Raw genomic sequence first — 22,641 nt, forward strand, 5'->3', positions numbered from 1 at the left:
TAGAAATCTTTCCATGAGACTTAATATCAGTGGTCATTAAGTTTTCTTAAAGATGTCAAAATCCATTGCCTCTTTCAGTGGGGGATGCCAACCATGTATGCAAGGGTGTGCTCTGCTTTGTTTGTTATAAGTTAGGTCTTAGCACAAACTCTTAATTTTTCTTGCAGGGGTAGAGCAGTGTGTTAAAAGGGTTTCTGCAGCTGTGAGTTAAAAGCCAAGCCATATAAAACATCTGCGGTTAAGGCCCAGAGTTTTCCTCGTGCTGTCACTGTGCCATAGCCAACAAGCGGCATGATGTTTGACAAGCAATGCCAGCATGGTGGTTCGTGTATTTGTGTAAATGACTTAGAAAACTGGTAAAATTCCACTAATCCCTCTGTAAGTGAGCTTATCATGGGATACAAATTTCCTGTTGCCTGTCCCCTACTGCTGAATGTAATAAAATGGGCAGCCAGAAAATCACGTTGGTTCCTGTATCGGTGCCTGTCATTTGTTCCAGTTTGGGTTAACTTGCCTCTACAGAGGTTATGGTTTTCCAGTTTTCTTCTAGCTTTCAACTCTGTTTTGGGTATTTAGAGCCGAAGCTTATAAACAGGTCCTTTTAAAATATACGAGCATGGTATAAGCTGTATTGACATAAGTGAATGTGCTGAGGCGTGGGGAGGGCAGGGGGCTGATGAGCAGATGTTTGTGTGATGCCTTTTTTACCTTAAAAAATACACTACAATCCTATCCAGAGTCTCTGAACAGCAGACAAGGCTGCGGAGCGAGTGAAGTATTGTATTCACTGTTGTGGCTAAATAAGCTTGATTCATTCTTTCTCCCTTTTATGTGTTTTTATTAACGGAGACAAGGGATTTCTGCAGCGACGGCCTCCCCTTGGAATGCTGGCTATGTGAAAAATGCCCCGTCCTGCAGCGCTGCTGCTCTCCCTTATCTGCCCGTCCCTCGCTGCCCGCGCCGTGGGCATGGGCTCTGCTCGCCACGCAAATACCTTCCTGTCCTGGGAAGTGTCACCGCTGCCGTCAGCTTTCATCATCACGTCTGTCATCTCTGATCTGTGCCAGGCCCCCCCCCACATCAGTGCCAGTGTGACCAGGTTTGGATGAACCCGGTGCTCGCAGGAGGTCCCTGGTTTCCCCAGCCAGACCCAGTGCCACCGGGTGCCTGTCGGCACGCTGAGTGTGCAAGGCAGCCACCTGCACGGCACAGCGGTGGAGATCACCGCGTGTTGTAAGCCTCCCCCGTGTCTGATATCACAGACTATGGGATTTCTTGGTTTCCTCGTTGTGAAGATGCTGCGTGGTGTTAAATAGGACTTTTTCAGTCCCTTTGTGTTGAATATTTATGTTTATTCTTTCTTCTGTTTTCCCAGGAATATTCCAGAAGTAGTGGAAAACGGATATGTATGCGTTGTGGCCATTTGAGCCATTTTTTCTTGGAAAAAATCAGTAGGTGATATTGGATTAAGTTTTAATTTCTTGACACAGTCATCCGCAAAGAGCAGCTTTGGCCACTTGCACCCTTCCAGCCTTAGTCTGTCTCTGCTCTCTGGAGTTGAATTGAGCTTTGGGTTCATCATGTACCAGTTTGAATCAATCTGTTTTGAAATGAGGGGAGCTGGTCCTCATGCACAACCTCAGCGTTGCCAGCTAGACGGAGATGGTGATGCTGTAAGCTGGGGGCCAGGCCACTGCATTGGATTTTATTTCAACTTGGAATGATCACATCAAAAGCAAAAAAGGTTTAATATCTTCGCTTTTACTGGGATAATGATGTTTGTTCAAGCTCTTCACTTGCTAGGCAAAGCAGGATCTAAATTTGGTGCCTCTTTTAATATCTTTTCAGCATACGTGTTTTTTTGGACCACGTTTAAAAGCACTTCTGTCCCTGTTATGTAAACTTTCTTTAAAGGGAGTGAGATGTAATTGTCTGGCACATCTCGGGGTGGGCAGGCAAAGCCTGAGGTCTTGTCTGCTTGGGAAGCTGCTGCTGTTGAGGAGTGTGTGGACTCGCAGGCCAGTGCCTGTACCAGTACACCTCCCCATCTGGAGGTAGTCCTGCTCTGAAATAGAAGTGCCTTATACTGGTTTTAACTAAACCCGGTTGTAGTTGGGCATTTTGTTCTAGATTTAAATGGGAAGACCGGGCTGACTGCTCCTTTTTCTTAATTGCCATCGCTGTCAGTCATCACTCCCACAAATGAAAAGTCTTGATTGATGGCATGAGATCTGCTAGTTGCTTTTAGCATAAGGGTAGTGTAAATCTCTCGCCATTTATTTAGGCTCATCTGGTCTAACTTTACATGGGAATGTTTTAGGAGCCCTTACTGTCTAAATTGTCTAACAGTTCAAAAAGAAATAAAAGCAAGAAGCCCCAAACAGCTAGAGAAGGTAATTTTTCACTAGTTTTTTGCTCTGTCTGCAAGATGTTTTGACCACCTATTTCCCCCAGAATCATGCTTCTTGAATGCAGATTAAGCAAACAGGAGCAAAGCGTTCTTGCTCGGGGTTGAAAGTGGATGCACATGAGGGCTATTTGCAGTAAGTCCATGTATAGAGAAGAGCAAGCGCTTCTGGAGCTGGCGAGTCCTGTCTGTGCAAAGGGTTGGTCCCCCAGAGACGGGCTCTTCCCTCCCCAGGAGCAGCGGGGCTGATGCTCGCTGCTGACTGGCTCGCTGGCGGGGGACCTGCTCTGGCTGGCAGCTCAATGCTGAGACACCATCAGGTGCCTGCTCCGGCATCCCCAGTGCCCGGCATGCTCGACTGGAGAGGTTCACGCTTCCCAGGAGAGGCGGGAGGCTCGTCGCGCTTTGGCCAAGTGTACATGGAAATCTGTTTCTTAAATGAGACTTTTATGGGACTAGAGATTTTTTTATTCAATGGTATACTTTGCCTCAAAATCTGTTTACGGTATAATTTGGAAGTGGACCACCTGGGTTAGAGACTCATTTTGACAAGTTATTAGAAATATTCCTAGTGTCCTGCGTTTTCCTGTTTAGACACACGATTGGAAGAAAATACCTGTATTTCTGTGGTAACGTGCAGTTTCAGGCCCTGCAGTCTGTGACGCTGTATTTTATCTCCCAGCTCTGTGACTGAGTAGATGCTGCTGGTACCGATGCTTCTCCAGATGTCAGTATTTGCATTGCCGTTGTGCAAAAAGAAAGCTTTCGCCCTTCTCTTTCTTTCGGTTTCCATTTAGCAGCCAGGCACATAAGTAATTTTTCTTTTCATCTGGCAAGTGAGTTCATGAAGAAATGGAGGGCTAAAGCAACTGCAGAACTGCGTTCCTTGTCCAGCATGTGAATAAAAAGTGGGGGCAAAAAGTGCCATTGGGTAATTCTCAGAATTTTGGTAGAGGGTTGACTTTGCAGTCCCTTGGGACTTGGAGGTGCAGGTGAGTGGGTGCCAGCGATGCTCAGGTGTGTAGTACAGTGTAAGCAGAGAAGGATGGCACCTGCATAACAGCAATCGCTTAATGCCATGAATTCAGGGAAGTTCGAGTGTTTTACATCTCTGTGTTTTTTCTAACCTCTAGTAGATGATCTTCTAAATATAAGCACCAGCCCTATGAAAATAGTCAGCGAGCCAAAGGTTGCCCATTACCTGAAGGCGGATCCCTCATGTGCTTTCTGGTACAACCCTTTCACACAGTGTGTAAGTTCCTTTTATAGCCTCTCTGCCTGATTTCCAGCCCCAGCCTTTCCCCAGCAGTTCCCAGTCCCAGCCCTGAGCTCAGAGCTGAACCGCTGCCAGCCCAACGTGACTTCTCTTCCTGTAAGAGAGACAAAAGAAAACGACCTTCTGCTTCCTCTCCCTGTCTGCCCAGCGGATTCCAGTGCCGATGTAGGAGTTGCTCCTTGTTGCAAACCCTCACATGATGTTGCAGTCATCAGTATTACCAAAAGACCCGGGTTTGCATGAAAACAGTCGCACAGACGCTGCAGTCACATGGAGATACTGGCCTTTTCTTTTAGGGTAATTACTTTGGTGGTTGAAACAAGTGCAGAAGTAGTCATCGGGCTGATCAAACTGTGTCCTCATCTGCGTTTGGAAGCAAGCCTCTTCGGTTTTGCTTGCCTGCAGCTGACTTAGGGAGGGAGGGGGAGCCCCCAGCTCTGCTGACCTATTATGAATTTCTCCTGAGCATCATTTTTGCCCTCTGTAGCTACATCAGTAATGAAAACAAGATGACTAGAGAAAGTCACAGGACTGCTCTTGTATCAGTGTGTTTTATGGATGTATGAAGAAAGCAGTAGTATATACACTCATGTGAGATCTCTGCTGCAAAAGGTCGCTCACATTTCTAGTGAAATTACAGGGAGCTGGCCCCCAAATGCAAATGAGTCCCTTCTACAGTCAATAGCTGGCAGTGAATAAGCATCCCTGAGCAGTTCAGCTCACAAACAAGTGTCACACCAGCCCAGCTTCTGGATACCTTGAGCTGTTAATTATTTCTGAAGCACGTAGTTAAGATTTTGAGTTTTTGCTTAACACTGAGTTATAGAGTGTGATTTTTCAGAAGTACCAGTGTGGAATTACAGGTCTGAATTTTCCCAGTGTAGATGAGGTTCCTGCCTTATGAAAAGAGCCTCACTTCAGGTTTCTGAGGCTTAGTTAGCACTGGGGTGCTTATTACTGGGTGGGGTCAGAGGATTTGGGGTTTGTATTAGCAAAAAAGGTACGTATTTAGTGCAGCACATACCCAGACATGACCAGCTCAAACCTTGGAGCATTGCAGCTGTGGAGTGGTGCTGGACAGATGTGATAATGTTCTGCTTTGCTCTTCAGTACTGGGCTAATGCAGCAATGCAGTACTCAAGACGAGTCCTCCACATGTGCTACAAGGATGTGGCTGTTCACTTTAGCTCAGCCTAGCAGTGTGCTCAGGGTCCCAGCAATTACATGATCGTAGGTGTTGCTTAAATTCCATCCTGAATCGCTTTCCTCCTTGCTACTTACAGCTCTCTGTCAGCGCGCAAGATACTAACATGAACTGGGATGGTGTTTGTTTCGATTCAAGGTCACTGAAGGATTCTCAGGGGTTAGGTTAGTGGAAACTGCTCTTTTCTCACTGCTTGAGGTCTGTAGTCGGTGTCTGGACATATTGCCCATGGCTGTCAAGTCAATGCGTTACTTAATCTGTGTTGCAATATTGAACTTGCTTTAGCAACAGTCTGTCTAGGCGCTGTGTTTTTCAGGGCACAGTTGCCTTGATTCATTGATGGCACCATTATGTCTAGAGAGATTTTTGCTTTCAGTCTCTTTCCCTTGAAACCCCTGTTGCTCCACTCCAGCACTGTTTACAGGTTCGTTTGCATCTTTCAGATGACTCTGTAGGAAAAGCAGCGAGTGAGCATTTCATACTTGAGTTTCATGTAGACTGGAAAGGCGTTGCAAGCTCTCACTGCAGATACGGGTGCACCTGATTTCTTCACTGACTCAAGATGCAACTGCTATAAACTGCCTCAGGATTTTAAAGCTATACTGTGTTTATTTTGCTGCTTACATCCTTACCCCTAAGAGTATTTGCAATGAGTAACCTCACCCCCAGCTTTGGAGGCTCTTCACTACAGAAGTAGAAAGCATTTGCAAAACCGACAGCAGAAAAACTTTGGTGGTAAAGCAAGCAGGTGTGACCCAGATGTCTCCAGAGCAAATGCACTGAGTAAAGAGGTTTCCATGTGGCTATTCCTTGGCAATAATTGCGGTTTTAAAGCAAAGGAAAAAATTCCCATGAGCAGCTCACACTGAGGATCTCATTTAGGAACCTGGAAAACCAGCTCTTCTGTGTTTTTGACAAAGTGAAACAAATGCCAGTCAGTGTTTCAAGCTCTGCTAGTTGAAATGTGCTAAAAGTTCTTGTAAGAAATGTACTTTAAAGGCCTCTAGGGGATTGTTGTCTGGATGCTGTGAGATACCTAGCTGATAGAGCAACTAAGGAGTTAGCCCAGAAGTAGGCAATTCTATTTTAATTGGCTGGGTGGTTGACTCTTCCTCTTGCTTTGTAGAAAAGAGATAGCGGTTCCTAGTGTTAGACCATTCTTATTTTCACTTAAGGTGAAGATATCACTATGTTTTGAAATGGGGCAGACTGGAAACAAAAAAGCAAAACTTTCTACATGCAGTGATTATGCAAACGCCATCTGGCCCTTAGGGCCAACCTTTTAGTCACTGCTGATTGTGGCAAACACAGTCAGCAGGAGCCAAGTATTGCAAATGCTCTGGTTTTGATAATGTGGCTTCAAAAAGGCTTTCTGAATATACACAGTGTAAAGCAATGCTCTGACAGCTGAAAATATACCATGATTTATATGCTTGCTTTGGAAGCTGGTTTAGGTGTGCTTGTAGCCAACCCTGTATCAGCCTCTTAAGTCACACAAAAGAGACCGAAATGCTTTTGGCTCTTGTTCCTAAAGAGGTTTCTTCATGGCTCTGCACTACACCAAGGCTCATCAACGATCTAGTCAGCATTTTTCTTGTTTGCTCAGCATCAGCTGAACGCTGCTTCCCAGTACTGAGAGGCTTGCCTACAGAACAGTCATGCAAAGAGGATCGCTTATCTTCCTGCACTTGAACAGAAGGTATTTAATTTTTGAGTAAATATTTTTGCCATAACCTCAGGCTTTTTTTTTTCTCTCTTCCCAAGCTTGATGGTTGCAAATACTCCCCTTGTGCAGACACTGGAATGAAACCGAATCCGGTACAAGAAAATCTGAGGAGCAGTTAGCACATCTCCTGCCATAGGCTGAGGGAATTAATTCCCATAGCCTTACAGGGCATCCGTGCTGCTTATCATTTTGATTTTTGACGTTGCAGAAAGCGGGCTGAAGGGGGAGACTTCACCTTGAACTCCTCTTACTCCTTCAGTGCAGGCAAAAGCCTAGAAGGAAATAAAGGAGTCCGAAGGTCAACAAGTAAGAGTGACGCTGGAGCAGATGGCCTGAGTTCCTCAGTGTGGGATATCTTGTCCCCAAGCATCAGATGACCTCATCTAAGCCTCCCAGATGACCATCTCTGCAGTGACACCAGGTGTGATCAGAACGGCTTCAGACCACGCTGTCTGCAGTCTGGCCTGCAGAGTAGTAACGAAAGGTCTGTGTGTGTGTGTGTGTATAAAAGTCATAAAAGGTTAAATTACAGTGAATTCTGCTTCCAGGCTTATTCACACATGTGTGGGATCAGATGTCTGGTCTCTACGTGCCGCCTCCCCGCTGACTGTAACTGCGGCGTTGGGTCAGCGCCGGTTCTGAGGGGAAAACACCCTCCGTGGCAGCTCGAGGGATTGCTCATCTGGTTATTTGAGCTTGATCCTGCTGGGGCAGGATACTCGGCTCAAAGTGTCACTGCAGACGGGCTGAAAACAATGAAACAAGGGTAAACTGCTGTTTGCTTTAACAGTGGTTGGAAAGTTATTTTTAGCTACTTTGAAATGCGATTTGAATGCACGTAGGTATAATAGCTACAGTCAATGTAGTGAACAAACCCTGTTTCTTTTTCCATAACACAAGAAAAGGTAGCTGAGGGGCATATTGTGCTGGGAAGGTCCATAACAGCTATGTTACCCTGATTATTTACCAGTTCCCTATCTTCTCAAGAAGCGTTGAGCAAGCTATGCCAAGCAATACAATGAGTATATTGTAGCTTGCGGTTCTGATGTAATTCCCACCAAACACTCTTTCCACAATGAAAACTTGAAGTTACTTGAAACCAAGCTCCTTGCCCTTTCCATCCCCTGCACGCAGAGCTGTGTGAAGTTCAATAAACATGCTCTGCCGGGCTTGCTCAGCACAACCGCTCTCTGAAGCCCTGCATAAGTCCCAGTATCTTCTGGTGAATAGAGACTATAATTGGCACAATGCTCCTAATAAAGGCTAGTCCTCACAGTATTTGCCTTGAATTCTTATTTTAGAGTTTTCTTGTAATCTTCCTTAAATTCTATGTGGCTAACTTTCTTGCTGAACATGTGATCCTATTGTGGGGAGAAGCAAAATAAGTTTGAGATAATAAAAACTAAAAGCATTCTGCTCACAGATTACAAGCAGAGAGGTGGCTTTGAATTTGTCTGAATGCTTGTGTGGCACAGGAAAATACTGGCTGTTTAGGAGTCTCAGGAAAGAGACTTATTCCTGTGATAAGATAACTTTTAAACAACAGAATTTTATCTGGGCATTATGGTGACTTGAGAGTATAGATACGCCAGGGACTTGTTTCTTTTAGTGGCCATGCATGACAGGGAAGTTCGCTGCTTCTTTCTCCACCAAAACACAGCACCTCTGCCAGCTGACTCAGACCTGTGCCCTCATCTCCGTTTTCTTTCCTTTTCCTTTACAAAAGAGCTTGGCATCTCCTTTTAGCGTTTCCAACGTAGCCTGGTTTTGGGTCTCCTAGGTAGAAAGTGGAGGCTTGCTCTTAAACTGTGCTGAAAAGCTTGGGATTGGGCAGCAATAAAGGTAGCATGTAAAAGAGGAAACTGTGTGGACACAAATACTAGTGACCAAAGGGTCTCCACTGTAAAACAGGGTGGGCTTTTTGCAGCAGTGTTTTTGGGGTGACTGGCAGTCGTTCTCCCTTGCACTGTCTGTTCAAATTGTGGTGTGCAGGTCTGGGTACATCTGCTTGTTCCTCTGCTTACACCTGAAGATGAGAGCATCACATCTGCTTGGTATTTAAGCTGGTACTGTGTTTCAGGTTTGGGGGAAGATGAATGTGGCTGCTTTAGTCAGAGGGTTCTCCCTCTTTGGGCATTTGCTTATCTGTAGAAAACTCAAAAGTCATTTCATAACCTTTCCACCCACTCAGCACCTAAGGAGTTGCACAGCAGAGGGAACTGCCGGGCTGGCTGCAGGCTGCTCGCTCAGCTGTGTGATGGCTGATGCCATAAAATCTGCTGATCTCACGATGAAGTAACTTTTGCACATGAGGCCGATAAATTCATGTGATCTTATGGTGCAGCTGGAAGAGCCTTTGTACGCTCAGTAAAGAAGGGAATGAAATGCTGTGCCATGTTAAAACTTCCCCTGCCTGCTTTAAATGTCTTGAGTGCTGATGCTTGCAGCCATTCCCAGCTCAGATCTTGGGAGCGATGGGAAATTCTCAGGAAGCTTTGCAATATTCAGCCTAAACTTCCCTTTCTTTTATCTCCTTCTATAACTTAATACTCCTGTGCCATGATACAGCCCAGCTTCCTGCTTAGTCTTTATACCCTGCTGTTGAATGTGGAGCTGCTATCAAGCCCTCCCAGACAAGGACAAACTCCACAGTAGTCTAGCCAGGATATACATATTTAGTTCTCAATCTGCCCACTGAAATCAGTAAGACGGTACCTCTTTTCAGCCCATAATTGAAGACACAAGCCTGAGTTGGAATTGTAACCATAGCCAGGGCAATCTCTGGACTCAAGGAGCTGAAAACTTAGCCTAATCGTCTCCAAAATGATTGCCTATGAGAATAACAACTTACTAGCAAAGCCGTGAAGAAGGACTCATTGCTTTTAGTGGGATGATTGGGGTTTGGTATGCTGGTATTGTGGGTTTGCTGCTGGAAGGCTAGAGCAAAGCTGTGTGCTTTCCTTGCAGGAGCTGCAAGGACAGATCAATGTATTTTTAGTTTTGCTGTTACTAAGACATATACTAACACAGTCTTTTTTAAACCATCAGTGTTACTCCTTGCAATAACTCATAAAACATCAGTGTTACTCCTTTCCTTTTTGGAAAAAAAGTATGGGTGCCTAGCTGGGGGTTTTTGTCTGTGACACCACCTGCACTTGAGCATTGCTTGAGCAAAGCACAAATATTCCAGGACTTGACAGCGGGCAATTTTCAACAAGCCAGACTACAAATAACACCCTTCATTTCAGTGCTCTGTGTGAAGTACTCATTCTTCCATCTCTTTTCTTTGGGCAAGATCACAGAATTGGTTAGCTTGCATTTCATGAAGATATTTGAAGGGCATTTATTTACTTAAAAGATCATAAACATCCTTGAGTTTAAAAATCTTCACAGAAGTGATTAACATTTTGCTGAGACAGTTGTGGAGCAGCAGATTTTAAGTGGTGCTTGAAGTACAGGAATTTACAACCTGATTTTGAAGAGCAGGGAGGAAGTTCTCCATTCTATGTATCTGAAGAGAAGGCATTCATGCTGGGGAGGAGATCCAGGGTGTTGGGGGGCTCATGAGTTCTTGTGATGGTTTCTGCAAGCAGAGGAATGGTGTTTATACAGCTTAGTCATCTCAGGCACTGAGAAGTAGGAGTGGAAGCTGCAGGTGACTGGAAAGGAGCAGATTCGAAGTGAGAGCCCGTAAGGCTGGGCCAGGGCTGAGAGGTTTTGGGGTGCAGCGCTGGGTCCTGCCAGAGCGAGCTGCAGTTTTCCCTCTGTAGAAGCAGTGGTGGCTTCTGCAGCAGCACTGGAGCTGCTCGTGCACAGATCACACCTGCACAGGCAACTGAAACCAGCGTTGGAGCTTGTTCTGTTTTTCTGCCCATCCTTCCTTCCTTCCTGAATAACTGCTGCTACTGCTGGCTGAGAGCTCCGGGTTTTACAGCTGCTCTGAAGCATGCGGGGAATGAGTAGCTACCATGAAATTTTGTGGCCTAATTCTCGTAGCAGTGCTCCTGCGAAAGCTGTGAGCACTTGCTGCTTGCGTGCAGGGACCTGGTTTTCCCCTCTGTACTTGATCTGTGACTGCACTGACTAGAAATGCAGGAAGGATGAGGACAGGGCAGACTTTGCAGTGCAAGTTCTGATTTATTTACTACCCTCAACTCATAACAGCCCTTAAGCACCTTGACTAAAGCCTAGCTTTGGTTCCTAGTTTAAATTACATGGTGGAGCGTTTATTATGTGTCTAGCCATCTGTATTGTACCGTGGACTAAGACACGAGCCCAGTGGTGGCTCCAGACCTTCAGGAGGGGGTAGCCAGATCACTCCAGGGAACCTGCTGCTCACCCTCAGGCTGCCTGGCTGCATGGTTGCTGTTGCAGCCGGTTCTGCCATGCACCACGAATGCATCTGCGGCTCCTACGCTCACAAGCCAAGGAGAAAGTGCATCTGGCTTTGCATTTCAAACCCAGTGCCTTGCTGGTTGTGTTACAGCCTCTGGGTGATGGCTCCAGGTAACAACTGATGTAAATACCTTTGCACTCTGCTGCCTTTTTCTTTTTTTTTTTTTTTTTTTAAGTGCGTGGTCTAAAAATAAGGTTGGAATGTGCGGCAGTGACTCAGGGTACACGATCTGCAGCACTGGGGTGGTGATGGTGTGTAATTGCCGTGGCAGCCCTGCCAGAGGTCTCCACCCAGCTGGCACCAAAGCTGCTGCAGATAAATTGGAGAGAAGGGGGAGTTTCAAGCCAGACCTAATACGACAGCATGAGCTAACTGGGGGGGGGCTTCAGGCTACCCTGGAAACAAGGTCTCTTGAATGTTCTGCAGCTGGCAGATGTGTCCTGCAGGATTTCACACTCTCTCAGCCAGGTAATCATTGCCTTTAATGGGAAGGAAATGGAGCTACATGTCTCTAGGGATGCTCTCTCCTTCCAAAATCCTTGGCCAGTTTGCAACTAGAGCAGTTCAAGAGACAAAATACTTCAGCAATTAATGGATCTTCTGGTAAAGACAGAGCTGTATCTGACACACAAGGTCTGTCACTGCCAGGCAGGAGCTGCTGATGGCTGCAGGAGGGACATGAAATATCTTAAAATACGTGGCCTAGTTACAACCTGTTGTAAGGAGGCTGTAATTTATCTGGGGAGGGACAGCGTGAGGGGACGTTTTGCAAATCTAAAGAAGCTTACGGGCACTTCGGTAACTTGTTTACTGCTAAAGTGAAATGCTTTGGCGTCCCTGCCGCTCTCCCGTGCTGTGCTCATCATGCTGGTCAAGCTGCAGGTGATGCAGAACAAGGTGTGGAAAATAAGCTGGATTGTTTCAACACTGAAATGCGGATAAACCCTCGCCTTGAGCAAGAGGCAGAGCGAAGCCCAGTGCTTCCCGCCACTGCCTCTTTAAGGAGCGTTTCTCCATCCTGGGGTGGCTCATCGGCCGAGCTCCTCACTGTGCTCTCCCCAAGTATTGTCCCATGCCATAGAAATCTGGAGGTCTTAAGGGAGGAAGAAAAAAAAAAAAAAGAAAAAATTGCTGCACTCAGGAAAAAATTCAATAGCTCATTCAGCTGTTAAGCTACTGATGCAGGAAGTGTAAAAGAAAAATGGAGCCTGCTTTGTTCTGCCCAGACAAGGAGTAAATGCCATTGCCCTAACAGCCTTTTTCTGTTCCAAAAAAGCATGAGGTCATCTTTAAAAGCAGTAACCACTGAGCGGGTTTACACTGGGTTACCAGTCTCAGGCTCCCCCTTCGTCCCCCCCTCCCTTTCCTGGCACCAGCCAGGCTCAGGGCTCGGCGCGGGATCGCTCCGGCGAGGTGCGTGTTGTTCCGCTCCCGTGCCAGGGCCTGCCGGCGGGCGCCTGGCCCCGGTCCAAAGCCTCGGCAGAGGGGCTGCGGGCTTTTACCTGGGAGGGAGCTGCTGGATAATGTGGGCCCTTGGTTGCTCGGTCTCCGAGCATGGCAGGCTGTGTGTTGGGGGAGCTCGCTTCTCCAGCTGGGGTCGGATGCCCTCGGGCTGCCAGACAAGGTTGCTGATCCAGCGCTGCCCGTGATCGCATGGGAGATGGTTTTATGCACTTCTGTGGGTCTAAAGTTGGTGCCATCTCAGTGGTGCAGGACGTTTCGCCCTCCAGCAAATGCGTGCGTGCTGTGCTGCGGTGAAATGCTGGTGACGGTTGGGCTGCTCTTTACAAGCACAGTTTGGTTAAGGCTGAGATCTAGGAGCGCGTCCTCCTACCCCAACCATCTCCCCACATCCCTTCATCAGCACAGTGTACCCTGGTACCTCATCCCACCGGCTCCATGATGGGACGATGGCTGGAAGATGATGCTCCAGCCAGCCTGGCTGGGGTGTGAGCCGCACAGACTGCTGCAGGCGTGCTCTCCCGGTGCTTTCCATCGGGCAGCTCGAGCCCAGGGACATCCACAAGCACCAGTCTCATAGGGTTTTTTTATCTGGGGGCGGGGGGCAAGACAAAGCATAACTCCGGCAGTTACTCAGATGTTCACTTGTTTATTTAGCCTGCTAGGAGTGGCTGCTTCCAGCTATGAGAAGTATGGGAAGAATTCAGAAACTAGAGGGATCAGTGCATATTTCTTTCCTAGCGTAATGCTTCCTGCCGTTCAGCTGGACAGGCTGCGGGTGGGAGCGTGCAGGTGGCACCGATTGCATAAAAGAGAAAGGGTTTTGTGCCGAGTCAATGATTAAAGAGTTTTGGGTGTCAGTCTTGCAGCACAGCGCCGTACATCTCGCAAGGTGCAGATCAGAGGCGTGCTAAGGCAAGCCTGGTTTCTCGGAACGCCGTGATGCCAAGGGTGGCAGTTTCATCCTCGTGACCTGGATCCTGTTGTAACGTTTCGGTGCGGCGCCAAGGGCAGGGTGAGATGAAGGATCCCTTCATGCATCTCGTGGGATGGAGCAAAGTGCGGGGTGCTGAGCCCCGTCCGGCAGCAACCTTGCTGCGTGCCACGGGACTCTGTGATCCTTCACCTCCGAGCGCAGCCGGGAAATGCCGCTGGGACAGGATTGGGAAATGGATGAAAGGGCTGAGCGGGCAAAGCCCTGCTCGGAGCCAGACCAAGATGCTCGACGGAGGAGGCGTCTCCTTCGACACGGAGCTTGTGCTGAGTCACAGCTTGTCAGAGCCAGCACTACTGTCACCGCTGTTGCTGCACGCTTTTGACTCAGGAGCTGTGCTGGTTTGGGGTTTTTTTTCCCACTAAAGTAGCCCAAATCATTACCTTTGCAATCTACCTGGTACACAAAGAATTAGCTTATGAAAAAGAAAACCTCTGTGAGAGGCGGAGGTGCCTACTCCGTAGTCATAAGTCAGTCCTATTTTGACGTCAGAGGGCTGTGCAGAACAGATAGTCAGTACTGAAAGTGCAAATGGTCCCATGTAAATACCCTTTTCATGCTTGCCTCAATGGAAACATTGGAGTACCAATAGTAATATGCTGCCTGATGCACCCTGCTTTGTAAACACTGAAAAACCCTTTTTTGCTGAGGGTGTATGAGCAATGTGAACACAAGAAATCTGCTTTTGTAATACTTATTGTGATCCTTTAAATTCTTTTGTTTAATGATTAAACCTGATCTAGAAGAGGGCATTTGTGGTTGTTCTTGAGTCAAAGACTGAGCTGATGCAGGACACAGTTACAAGCATCCTGACCCGCTTTCAGGATGCAAACCAGTTTAAAACAGCAAATCCTTATTGTTCCAGAATTTGTCCTGACTTAACTGTTGGGACTCTGTCCTCCAGTGCTCTTCCTAAAATAGGCAGAAGTACTCACGGGATGTTTGCATTGCAGCCAAATCATAACTCGGGACTTGTTTGCTTCATTCTTGAGTCTCCTCGGTCCCTCGCCTGCACCCCTGGCTCCCTGTTTACTTGTTGCAAGGTTTCATAACCCTCCCTCACTGCTGCTTTTGTTGGCATTGACCTTGAAACACCACTGGATAATATATCACTGCCCATGTTCTTGTGTTCTCATAATTTTTATTAATTTTCAACTTACTGCAGCAGTGTTTTTCATATGCCATCCTACAACCACATAGGTGTGAAATCTTGCTGCAGCCCGAGCCCTGTTAATACCTCTGCAATCTGGGATCTGCAGCTGCCTGCCAGATCACTCCACTGCTGGAGGAACAGGGACGGCAGCCCAAAGAGTTGCAAGACTGTCTGATGACTTCAGCCCTCCTGGAATTGCTTACATGACAGCGTGAAAAATGCACGCTGAGTTAACGTTGCGTTAACGCAATAAGAGTTGTTTCCAAAAACTGGGTTGTCCTCTCTGTGCAGCGCTGCCCTTCCCAGGAATGCTGCTGGGGAGAAGTGGAAGATGGATTAGCTGGGAGGGCAGAAGGTGCTCTGGCAAAGATGCGGGAAGATTTATTTCCTGCTGAATGATGCCCATTCGTGACTCAGCGAAATGCGAGTGGCCATGTTGTTCTGCAGAGTCATGAGTAGATACCAGGAAAGGAGAAGTCTGCCCTGGCCAGGCGCTGGCTGCTCTCCACGGGCAGGGGCAGGAGGAGGTCGGTCGTGGCCAAACACCGAAGGCTTTGCCTGCCTTGCAGGAAGGAAGCCTGGCTGTATGGTTTATTTCTCCGCAGTCGGATGACAGGGCAGAGGCAGGAGGATGTGCACAAGAGCTGGGTGTCCTGACTGTCCTGCGCTTCCTCCCCAGGCCCAGCTGCAGACGTCGCCTCCCCATCCTTTTCAAAATGCTGATTTCTTTCAAACATAAAGATTGGAAAAGGGACGACGTAGCTGCATCCTGCATGTCATCCTGATTTGCATCACATACTTTACTCTGCTTTACTCTGCGTACTTCTGCGTGGCTTTTTTCCAAATACCTTTACCTCACGAGTTATTTACACACCCCTATAAGTCTGCTGAATGACATCTTTAAAGTTTGTTTTGGCTTCTGACAAATCCCGAGGACGCCCTTTGTGTGCCACACAGCAGCCCACTGCATCTTTTGTATTGATGGTCTCCAGTTGCTAATGACGCGCTTAGTTAATTATTTGCCAAGGTAACAGAAGCCAGTTTTAAACTCCCGCCGGGCAGAGCAGTCCTGGAGTGTGGCCGGGTTACCTGACCCATGCGGGCAGCCCGGACTCGACAGTGATGCAGGTCCCGCTGCAGCTCTGCGGAGCCTGGGACCATGCGGCTGCAGTGCCGGTGCTGATCCAACCCGCGCCAACAGCCGCGCCGACCTGGCTCGGCAGGTCTGGACCGGGAGCCACCGAGGAGCCTTAGGGGTGCACAGGATGAGCAGCTGCTCTTGGCTGCAGCTGGAGGAGGATTTTGCATCCAGCAAATCTCCCTTTGACCTTTCTGAGAGCTCGGCTGCTGAAAGTTGTACTTGGAAATTTAAAGTGCTGTTAAGAGGAACTGTGTCGTCAGCGCGGCGTGCAGGGAGCCCTGCGCCGTCGCCGCTGGGTGATGGCGGCTGAGGAGGAAGTAGAAGCTGCTGCTGCGGATTTTGTTGCTATAAAGCTGCTAACCCTGTGCTCGGTGGCGATTGATGCTGCTTTTTACGCTTGGGAGAGGCAAAGTGCATTGCTGCCGTAGGCGAAGCAGGGTCTCGCTGGATGGCAGATGATGGTGGTGAGCTGGAGAGCGGTTGTCAGCACAGGGGCAGAGGAAGGCAGGTGACTGCCTGCTTTGATGCTGTAATGACCCAAGTAAAGCATCATTTCTGATTTACAAGTGTTGCTTTCGCTTTACAAAGACTCCGTGAAACCGGGCTACAGGGAGAGTGGGGAGTAAAACTTCTTCTCCTTGCCAGGGACTTTTAAGACACTAGTTTGATAATTCCTGCCACGCAGCAGGACTCTCTCCATGCTGTATTTAGTAAAACGCATCCTTCCTTCAGCCAGGCTGGTGTCCCCTGTGCAGCACGAACTGTGGGGATGGGGACATGGGCTGTGCATGTCCCCATGCTGCAGGAGAAGCAGAAGTTCCCTTAAGTAATTTGCCCTCGACTGATTCATCAGCCTTGTTCCATAAACAGGAAGCTGGGAAAGTACAAGCAGGTGATCTTGTGCTGCTGCAAATATAAATTATATCTGATTGCTTATATTTTTTTTCCTCCAGCTGCCTGCTAACTCTTTATCCAGGTGAACAATTGTTTCGTCAATGAGTGAACTATTTGCAGTAGGGAGGTCTTTCAAGTTCACGGTACAGATTTAGAAAGAGCTTGACTTTGAGACAGAGCTTTTCCCCAATCCTAATGCTGCTGGCACTATTTTGGAGTGCTTCAAATCAGAGCAAGAGAGGATCCTTCCCCTGGGGCCAGCCTGCTTCCTTCTCCCAGTTTCCACAGTACCAGACTTTATTTCAAGAGCGTGGCTTCCCATGTCGCCCTGACTAACATCTTCCAGGACTGGAGAGGTGGAGATTTCTGAATAACCCTGCTAATTCAGGGAATAGTCCCATGGTGGAGTTGCTAACACTGGTTGAAGCACCGTTTGTTTTCTCCCACAGCATTTGGTGTTGCAAACGAAGCTGAGTGCTGTTCAGGGATTGGAAAGTGCAGCGCACGTTGCATGCTGCTGCCAAGCAAAATAATCCCTGAGAGTGCCGTTGTGGTCTGGAATAAACTCCCTTAATGTCTAAACATAGGCAAGACAGCTCAAGTCTGCTAGGATTTTAGATGCGGCAGACACTCCCCCCTTTCTTCCCCCCAGTAAAGGCAGCAGTTCAGCATCTGCTTTGAAGCTGCCGGTCCTGGGGAGAAGACTGAAGGAGTCTCTAATTAAAGCTAGCACAGAAGGGCTGCAGTGGGCGGCTGGCTGGGGCGCTGGGAGCGCCGCTGGTACCTGACCCCGTGTTTGCTTTGGCTCTTTCCTTCTCCCAGCACCATCTAATGGTTTGTCAGGCGGCGGGAGGTGGGAGGTGGTACTCGCTGCGGCCCTCTCCCCCTATTCCCCACCGTTATTGAATGGTCAGGGACTGAGTCACTGCTGGGCAGGGCAAGGAAGTGACTTTTCCCTGACACCCCTGCAGCAGCCCCACGGAGATGATCATAAAGAAATGACCTGAGAACAGTGTCTGGCCAAGGCAGTCCGGCTCAGACGGTGTGGCCAGAGCTGCCCTCTGGCATGCCGCAGCCCTGGCTGCTGCCCCACTGGTCCAGCCCGAGTGACAATGATGGATTATTTTGGTCTCATAGACAAACTTCTTCAGTTGCTGCTTTTGAATTTCGAGGAAGGTTGTTTAACTGCTTGCGTTCTCCCTGCCGGGGCGCCCGGCTGTGGTGTGGCAGTTGCAGGGACATGGCACCACATGCAGGTTGCACCCGGCTGAGTGACAAGTACATTAAAGCCCTACAATCAGCACAGCCAGGGATGGGTGCAGAGTTTGGCAGCTGGACAGGGTCTGCGAGACCCTCAGAGACCGGACACTTGGTGCACAGAAAGGGGTTATGCTTCGGCAAAGCTCCAGTCCTACTCCGCTCTGGCTCTGGCTTGCCCTGCGGTGCTCTCCTCGTTTCCATGTTCAGCCAGGCACTTATTTTGCACCATTTTTGTGGAATGTTTGTTTAGACATGAGCTATCGATGCCTCTTGTGCTTTCATATTCGCCCGTGTCTCTGTCTGTGCCTCACTGCCTCTCCCCTGCTTCCATACAGTGCTTTGGCATCTGAGAAACCTCTGCCCTTTCCCTGAGCCCCGGCTTTCCACCTAGCCTGGGACCATCTGTTGCTCTTATTTAATTTCTTACTCTACTCTTTTGAGGGACATAATTTGAAAAATGATGGATAAATAGAATAGATCTGAGTTTGTACAGTATCAAGCGTTTCTAGTTGCTGCTCGGAGCCTCGTTGTGCAGAGGAAATCCTGACACAGGAGTTGGGACAGGACGAAGGCAGCGGTGCAACGAGCAGATGAAAAGTGAGGTGAGCATCCAGGAGCTGTGTGTGGTCACGGTCGAGCAGCGTCCCCGTCCACCTTCCCCCGCCTGTCTTGCTGCAAGCAGTGCATGGCAGGTTACATGGGCTGGAAAATTGCTGTTCGCTTTTCCAGTCAATGAGTTGAATGTGTTTGGCAAGACTTTCTACAGAAAAAGTTTCATTTTTCCCCTCTCGTCGGCAAGTTTCTGTTTGTTTTTTTTTAATCAAAAAAAAGCCTGAAAAGAGGGCACCAAGAGTGCTGTTTAAAGGAAAGGAGAACTTGAAGCAAAATCAGGAAGCGTTAAGTTGGTGTCATCAGTTTAGAGCTTGTGGAAGCCCTTTGCACGTGGCTGTTGGTGAGGACACAGTGCGCAATCCTTTCCAAGATGCTGCATGATGCCAACCCCCCCTCTCCCCCCTCCTTGTTTTGCAGTATTCTCACGTGCTGGGGCCTGGAGCCGATGGCAGACAATGTCAACAACTAACAACATAGCGCAGGCCCGGAAGCTGGTGGAGCAGCTCCGCATTGAAGCCGGCATCGAGAGGATCAAGGTGAGCACAGGAGCTGGAGCAGCAGGATATGTGCCGCTCTGGGGTGGGGAGGGACAGAGTGGGAAAGGTCCCTGGGCAAGTGCTTTGGGTTTTCCCCAAGCACGTGCATGTTGCTGCAATGTCTCCGGCTCAGATACTGCAGCATTTCGACATGGGACCCCTTCCTACAGGCACTGCTCCTAGCAGGAGGTAAGGTCACAGCCTGGGCAGCCTCTCCCAGGTTTTAGAGGTGCCCATGCGATCCAAGGGCAGACCAGCCACTGGAGTAAACTCCTGGGGCTCAGCTGGGCACCTGCAACCTGTGAAGGCACTGAAGCTGCAGGGGCTGGACACAGCAAAGCTCTGCTGGGCATGCTCATGTGCATTCCAGTCTTGTTTCCCCATTTTTTTGCAGGATGGCTTCACTGTCCATGTGCAGTTTCTCTCTGAAAGTCACTGCCTGCACAGTTATTTCTCAGCTGCTGCTATTCCCAGTTCTTGCAAATGAACAAGGATGGTGGCACGCCTTCACTCTGGTTTGAGGCATGTTTATGGTAGAACTAGGGAAAGTTAATTTTGTGCTGCAGTTGTCCAGGATAGCAAACTGGAGTCTATTCTCAGCTGCGTGCTGGCTCACCAGCAATCTGCTGGGGCAGCAAAGGAGCCCCAGAAATAAAGCTCCCTTTGGTGCTGGGGGGTTGGAGCAGGTAACGTGCTTGCAGCCACAGCATCCCCTGAGAGTCAGAGACTGGGTCCTCCAGGAGCTTTCACTCTATTCTGGGAACCGGCTTGGTGATTGCAGTACCCAGGCTCGTTCGGCCACGTGAGCTCTGGAGAGCAGCCTTTGCTGGAGACAAATATTAGCATGTGGGCAGCAAGTCCCAGCTCTGTGAGCAAGACACCCCGAGGCATTCTCTGAATTTACGCCTCTTAAGCCACAGAGGAACCGCGCTTGTCACCCAGCTCTGCAGCCCTGCTGCCCGCATCTGGACTTTGCCAGCCTTGGTCGGCAGGGTGGCTCGGGCAGGCTGTGGTCAGGCTGCTCTGCTGCCCATCCCTCTGAGAAACTCCCTGGGGGGTCAGAAGGAGGAGAGAGATGAGATCTGTTCATGGAAAGTCATTTGTCAGTAAGTCGTGCAAAGAAAACCCCCGTGCATGGTGATGAAAGGCACAGTGAAACTGAAATACTGTAAAATGCATAGGTATCTATCCACCTGATAGTTTTTATTTTGGTTTCCTGGTCAAAGAATGGGTTTTTCAACTTTCAGTCCCTGGTACTTCTGCAGGAGCAGGTCCTCCGTCATCTCCGGTTTTGATGTACAGGAGCTGCTGCTGCTGCTTTGAATATCTGGGGTTTTTTTAAAGCCATGAGGTTTTGTAGCTGTTTTTAGGGCCACCACTTTCCAGACTCCAGTGATGCACCCATCAGCGAGGCCATTTTAGGGAAGACAAAATAAATTACAGGTCTTCCCCCAGCACAGACGTTGCTGACTCTCCTAAGAATTACTGTGTCTCAGCTCCAGGATCCCAAACGGTGTACGCCGAGTAGGAAGGAGGGTGTGTGTATGCTTACCGACCTTTGTAGCTGTGACTATCTTAAATGCTCTGCTGGGAAAGAACAACAATGGTGGGACCACAACACGCTGCTATTTAGGCAGGGTGGAGAAGACGTGCTGTCTGGGCAAGCTTTCAATAGAGTTGTGATCCGCAAACCCAGCTCTCGAGCGAGCGTGCCAGCCAAGCCAGCCAGCTCCTAAGTACAGTGTCAAAAGAGTGCTCGCCCCTTCAGCTCCTGCTCGCCGAACCTCGCAGCTGAGGTCGGTGAGACACACATTTGCCTGCAGATAAACAAGCTAATACACTTCTGAGATGAGGGGAATGGCTGCCCCGTGAGCTGTTAACAGCAGCGAGAACAGCAGTGTGAGGAATGCTCTCCAATTCCTCCCCGCGAGGTCTGATGGAGCACCCGACGCTGCAGTCGAAGCAGAGCCCTGCCACCGCGCTGCCATTTTCCTCCTCCCGAGCCCGAGCAGCCCATACATCTGCTAGAGAAGGGCCAGGCCTTTTCTAGCGACTGCGTCTGTCTCATCCTTCCCTTCACTGACATGGCTGAAGCTTTAAGAGGTGTGCAGAGGTTTCCAGGCCACTTGCTCTCATAACAGGTTCAGCCGTGCTGCCAGCGAGCTAATCTCTTTCCCCTTGCTTCTTTACTCTGAGATTAGGAGTAATTACTGTCTTATGGGAGTAATAGGTTTAAGGCAGAGCCTTGACCTTGTCTCTCTGCAGAGCAGTTATGCTGTTGGATCCCAACGTATGTGATAAGTATGTTTAAGTGCAGGCCAGCAGCAGTTGGTGTTCATTTGAAGTGTTCATTACTGGTTAAGACTTTAATACTTACTATTGCAATAATACCTAGAGACTCCCACAAAAGCACCTTGTCTGATGCAGTCTCAGGACCTGCCTTTCCAGCAGACACCAAAAAAAGGAGAAGGATGCCCACCCTGTGGTGTGGAAGCACCGATGAAGCGGTTTGCCCAAAGCTGCAGAGAACCGGGGTTTTGTTTCTCCTCCTCACTGTGCGCTCTCGGTTGCTGCTGAAAGGTTTCATAATGATGGCACACGACTGCACATTCCTGCTGGGCAGGTTGCATTGCTCTGCAGGCGGCAGCTGCCGAGGTGCTGGCTGTGTGCCGCAGCATCCTCTGCAAGGCTGCAGAGTGTGGTGACCCCCGGTAGTGCCGCGATGAGAGCGGCAGACCCCCTAAATCATAGCTCTGCTCGGCTGAGAGGGGTGAATCGCCACGGTGCCAAGCGGCCACGGAGATCCCAGGAAGGGAACCGCTGCTGTAAGACTCTGCAGCTACAACAGGTCACATCTGGGCCTTCCAGATGTGGTCTCGTTGCGTCTATGTTTTGTGTTTGCCTTATGTTCAACCAGCTATTAAGTTAATTAAAAAAAAAAAGGGCTGCTGTTGGTCTCCAGAGCTGCTGGCACCTCCCTGCCTGGACTCTCCCCATGCCTCCCGTCCTCCTCGCTGCCAGAGGGTGCAGCCGCATTGCTCGCCCACCACCATGGTCCCCTCTCTGCCAGGCTGCTCTGGGCTCTCAGTTCCCAGAAGGTGTCTTTGAACTAAAATTAGCAGAGCCTTAAGTAATAATTTCTAATGGTTTCAAAACCTCCATTTTTAACATCAGAGGATGGCCACTCTCAAGCAGGCTTTTTTTCCTTTCTGTTTTTATCCCAAAGCCCTTAAAAATGAGGACAATAATATCTTCTTAAAAATCTCTTGCTCTCGGCTGGCAGTATTTTTCCCATACTCATCCCTTTATTTATGTCAGACCTTACATGTCCATTTCCCCTTTTCATTTGTCACCATCTCCATTAAGCTTCTGTTACGAAAAGCTGAACCACAGTTTGGTCTCTTCCTCCCCACAGAACTCGGGGGAGTCTAGTCCTGCCTCCTCCTCCTCCAAGCACCCATCAGGCATGCTTGGGAAGCGGTGGTGCTGCGTGGGCTGAGCTCTGCGCCTTCACCCAAATATTCTGACTAACCTTCTGCTTTCTTGCAACATTTAGGTCTCGAAAGCATCTTCTGAGCTAA

The 22,641-nt window shown here is 48.8% G+C and overlaps 1 protein-coding gene across 1 annotated transcript in view; it reads left to right on the forward strand.

Moving 5' to 3' along the window:
* Positions 1-524: 524 nt before the first annotated feature.
* Positions 525-22,641, forward strand: part of GNG7 (G protein subunit gamma 7) — a 23,672-nt gene continuing 1,555 nt past the window's right edge. Inside the window, exons 1-3 of the mRNA XM_075037409.1 lie at positions 525-7,097; positions 18,942-19,060; positions 22,617-22,636. Coding sequence (XP_074893510.1) covers positions 7,010-7,097; positions 18,942-19,060; positions 22,617-22,636 — 227 coding nt within the window. The 5' untranslated portion in view covers positions 525-7,009. The remainder of the gene's footprint in view (positions 7,098-18,941; positions 19,061-22,616; positions 22,637-22,641) is intronic.

The sequence above is a fragment of the Buteo buteo genome, chromosome 10 (assembly GCF_964188355.1).
Source record: "Buteo buteo chromosome 10, bButBut1.hap1.1, whole genome shotgun sequence".
NCBI classification, from domain to species: Eukaryota; Metazoa; Chordata; class Aves; order Accipitriformes; family Accipitridae; genus Buteo; species Buteo buteo.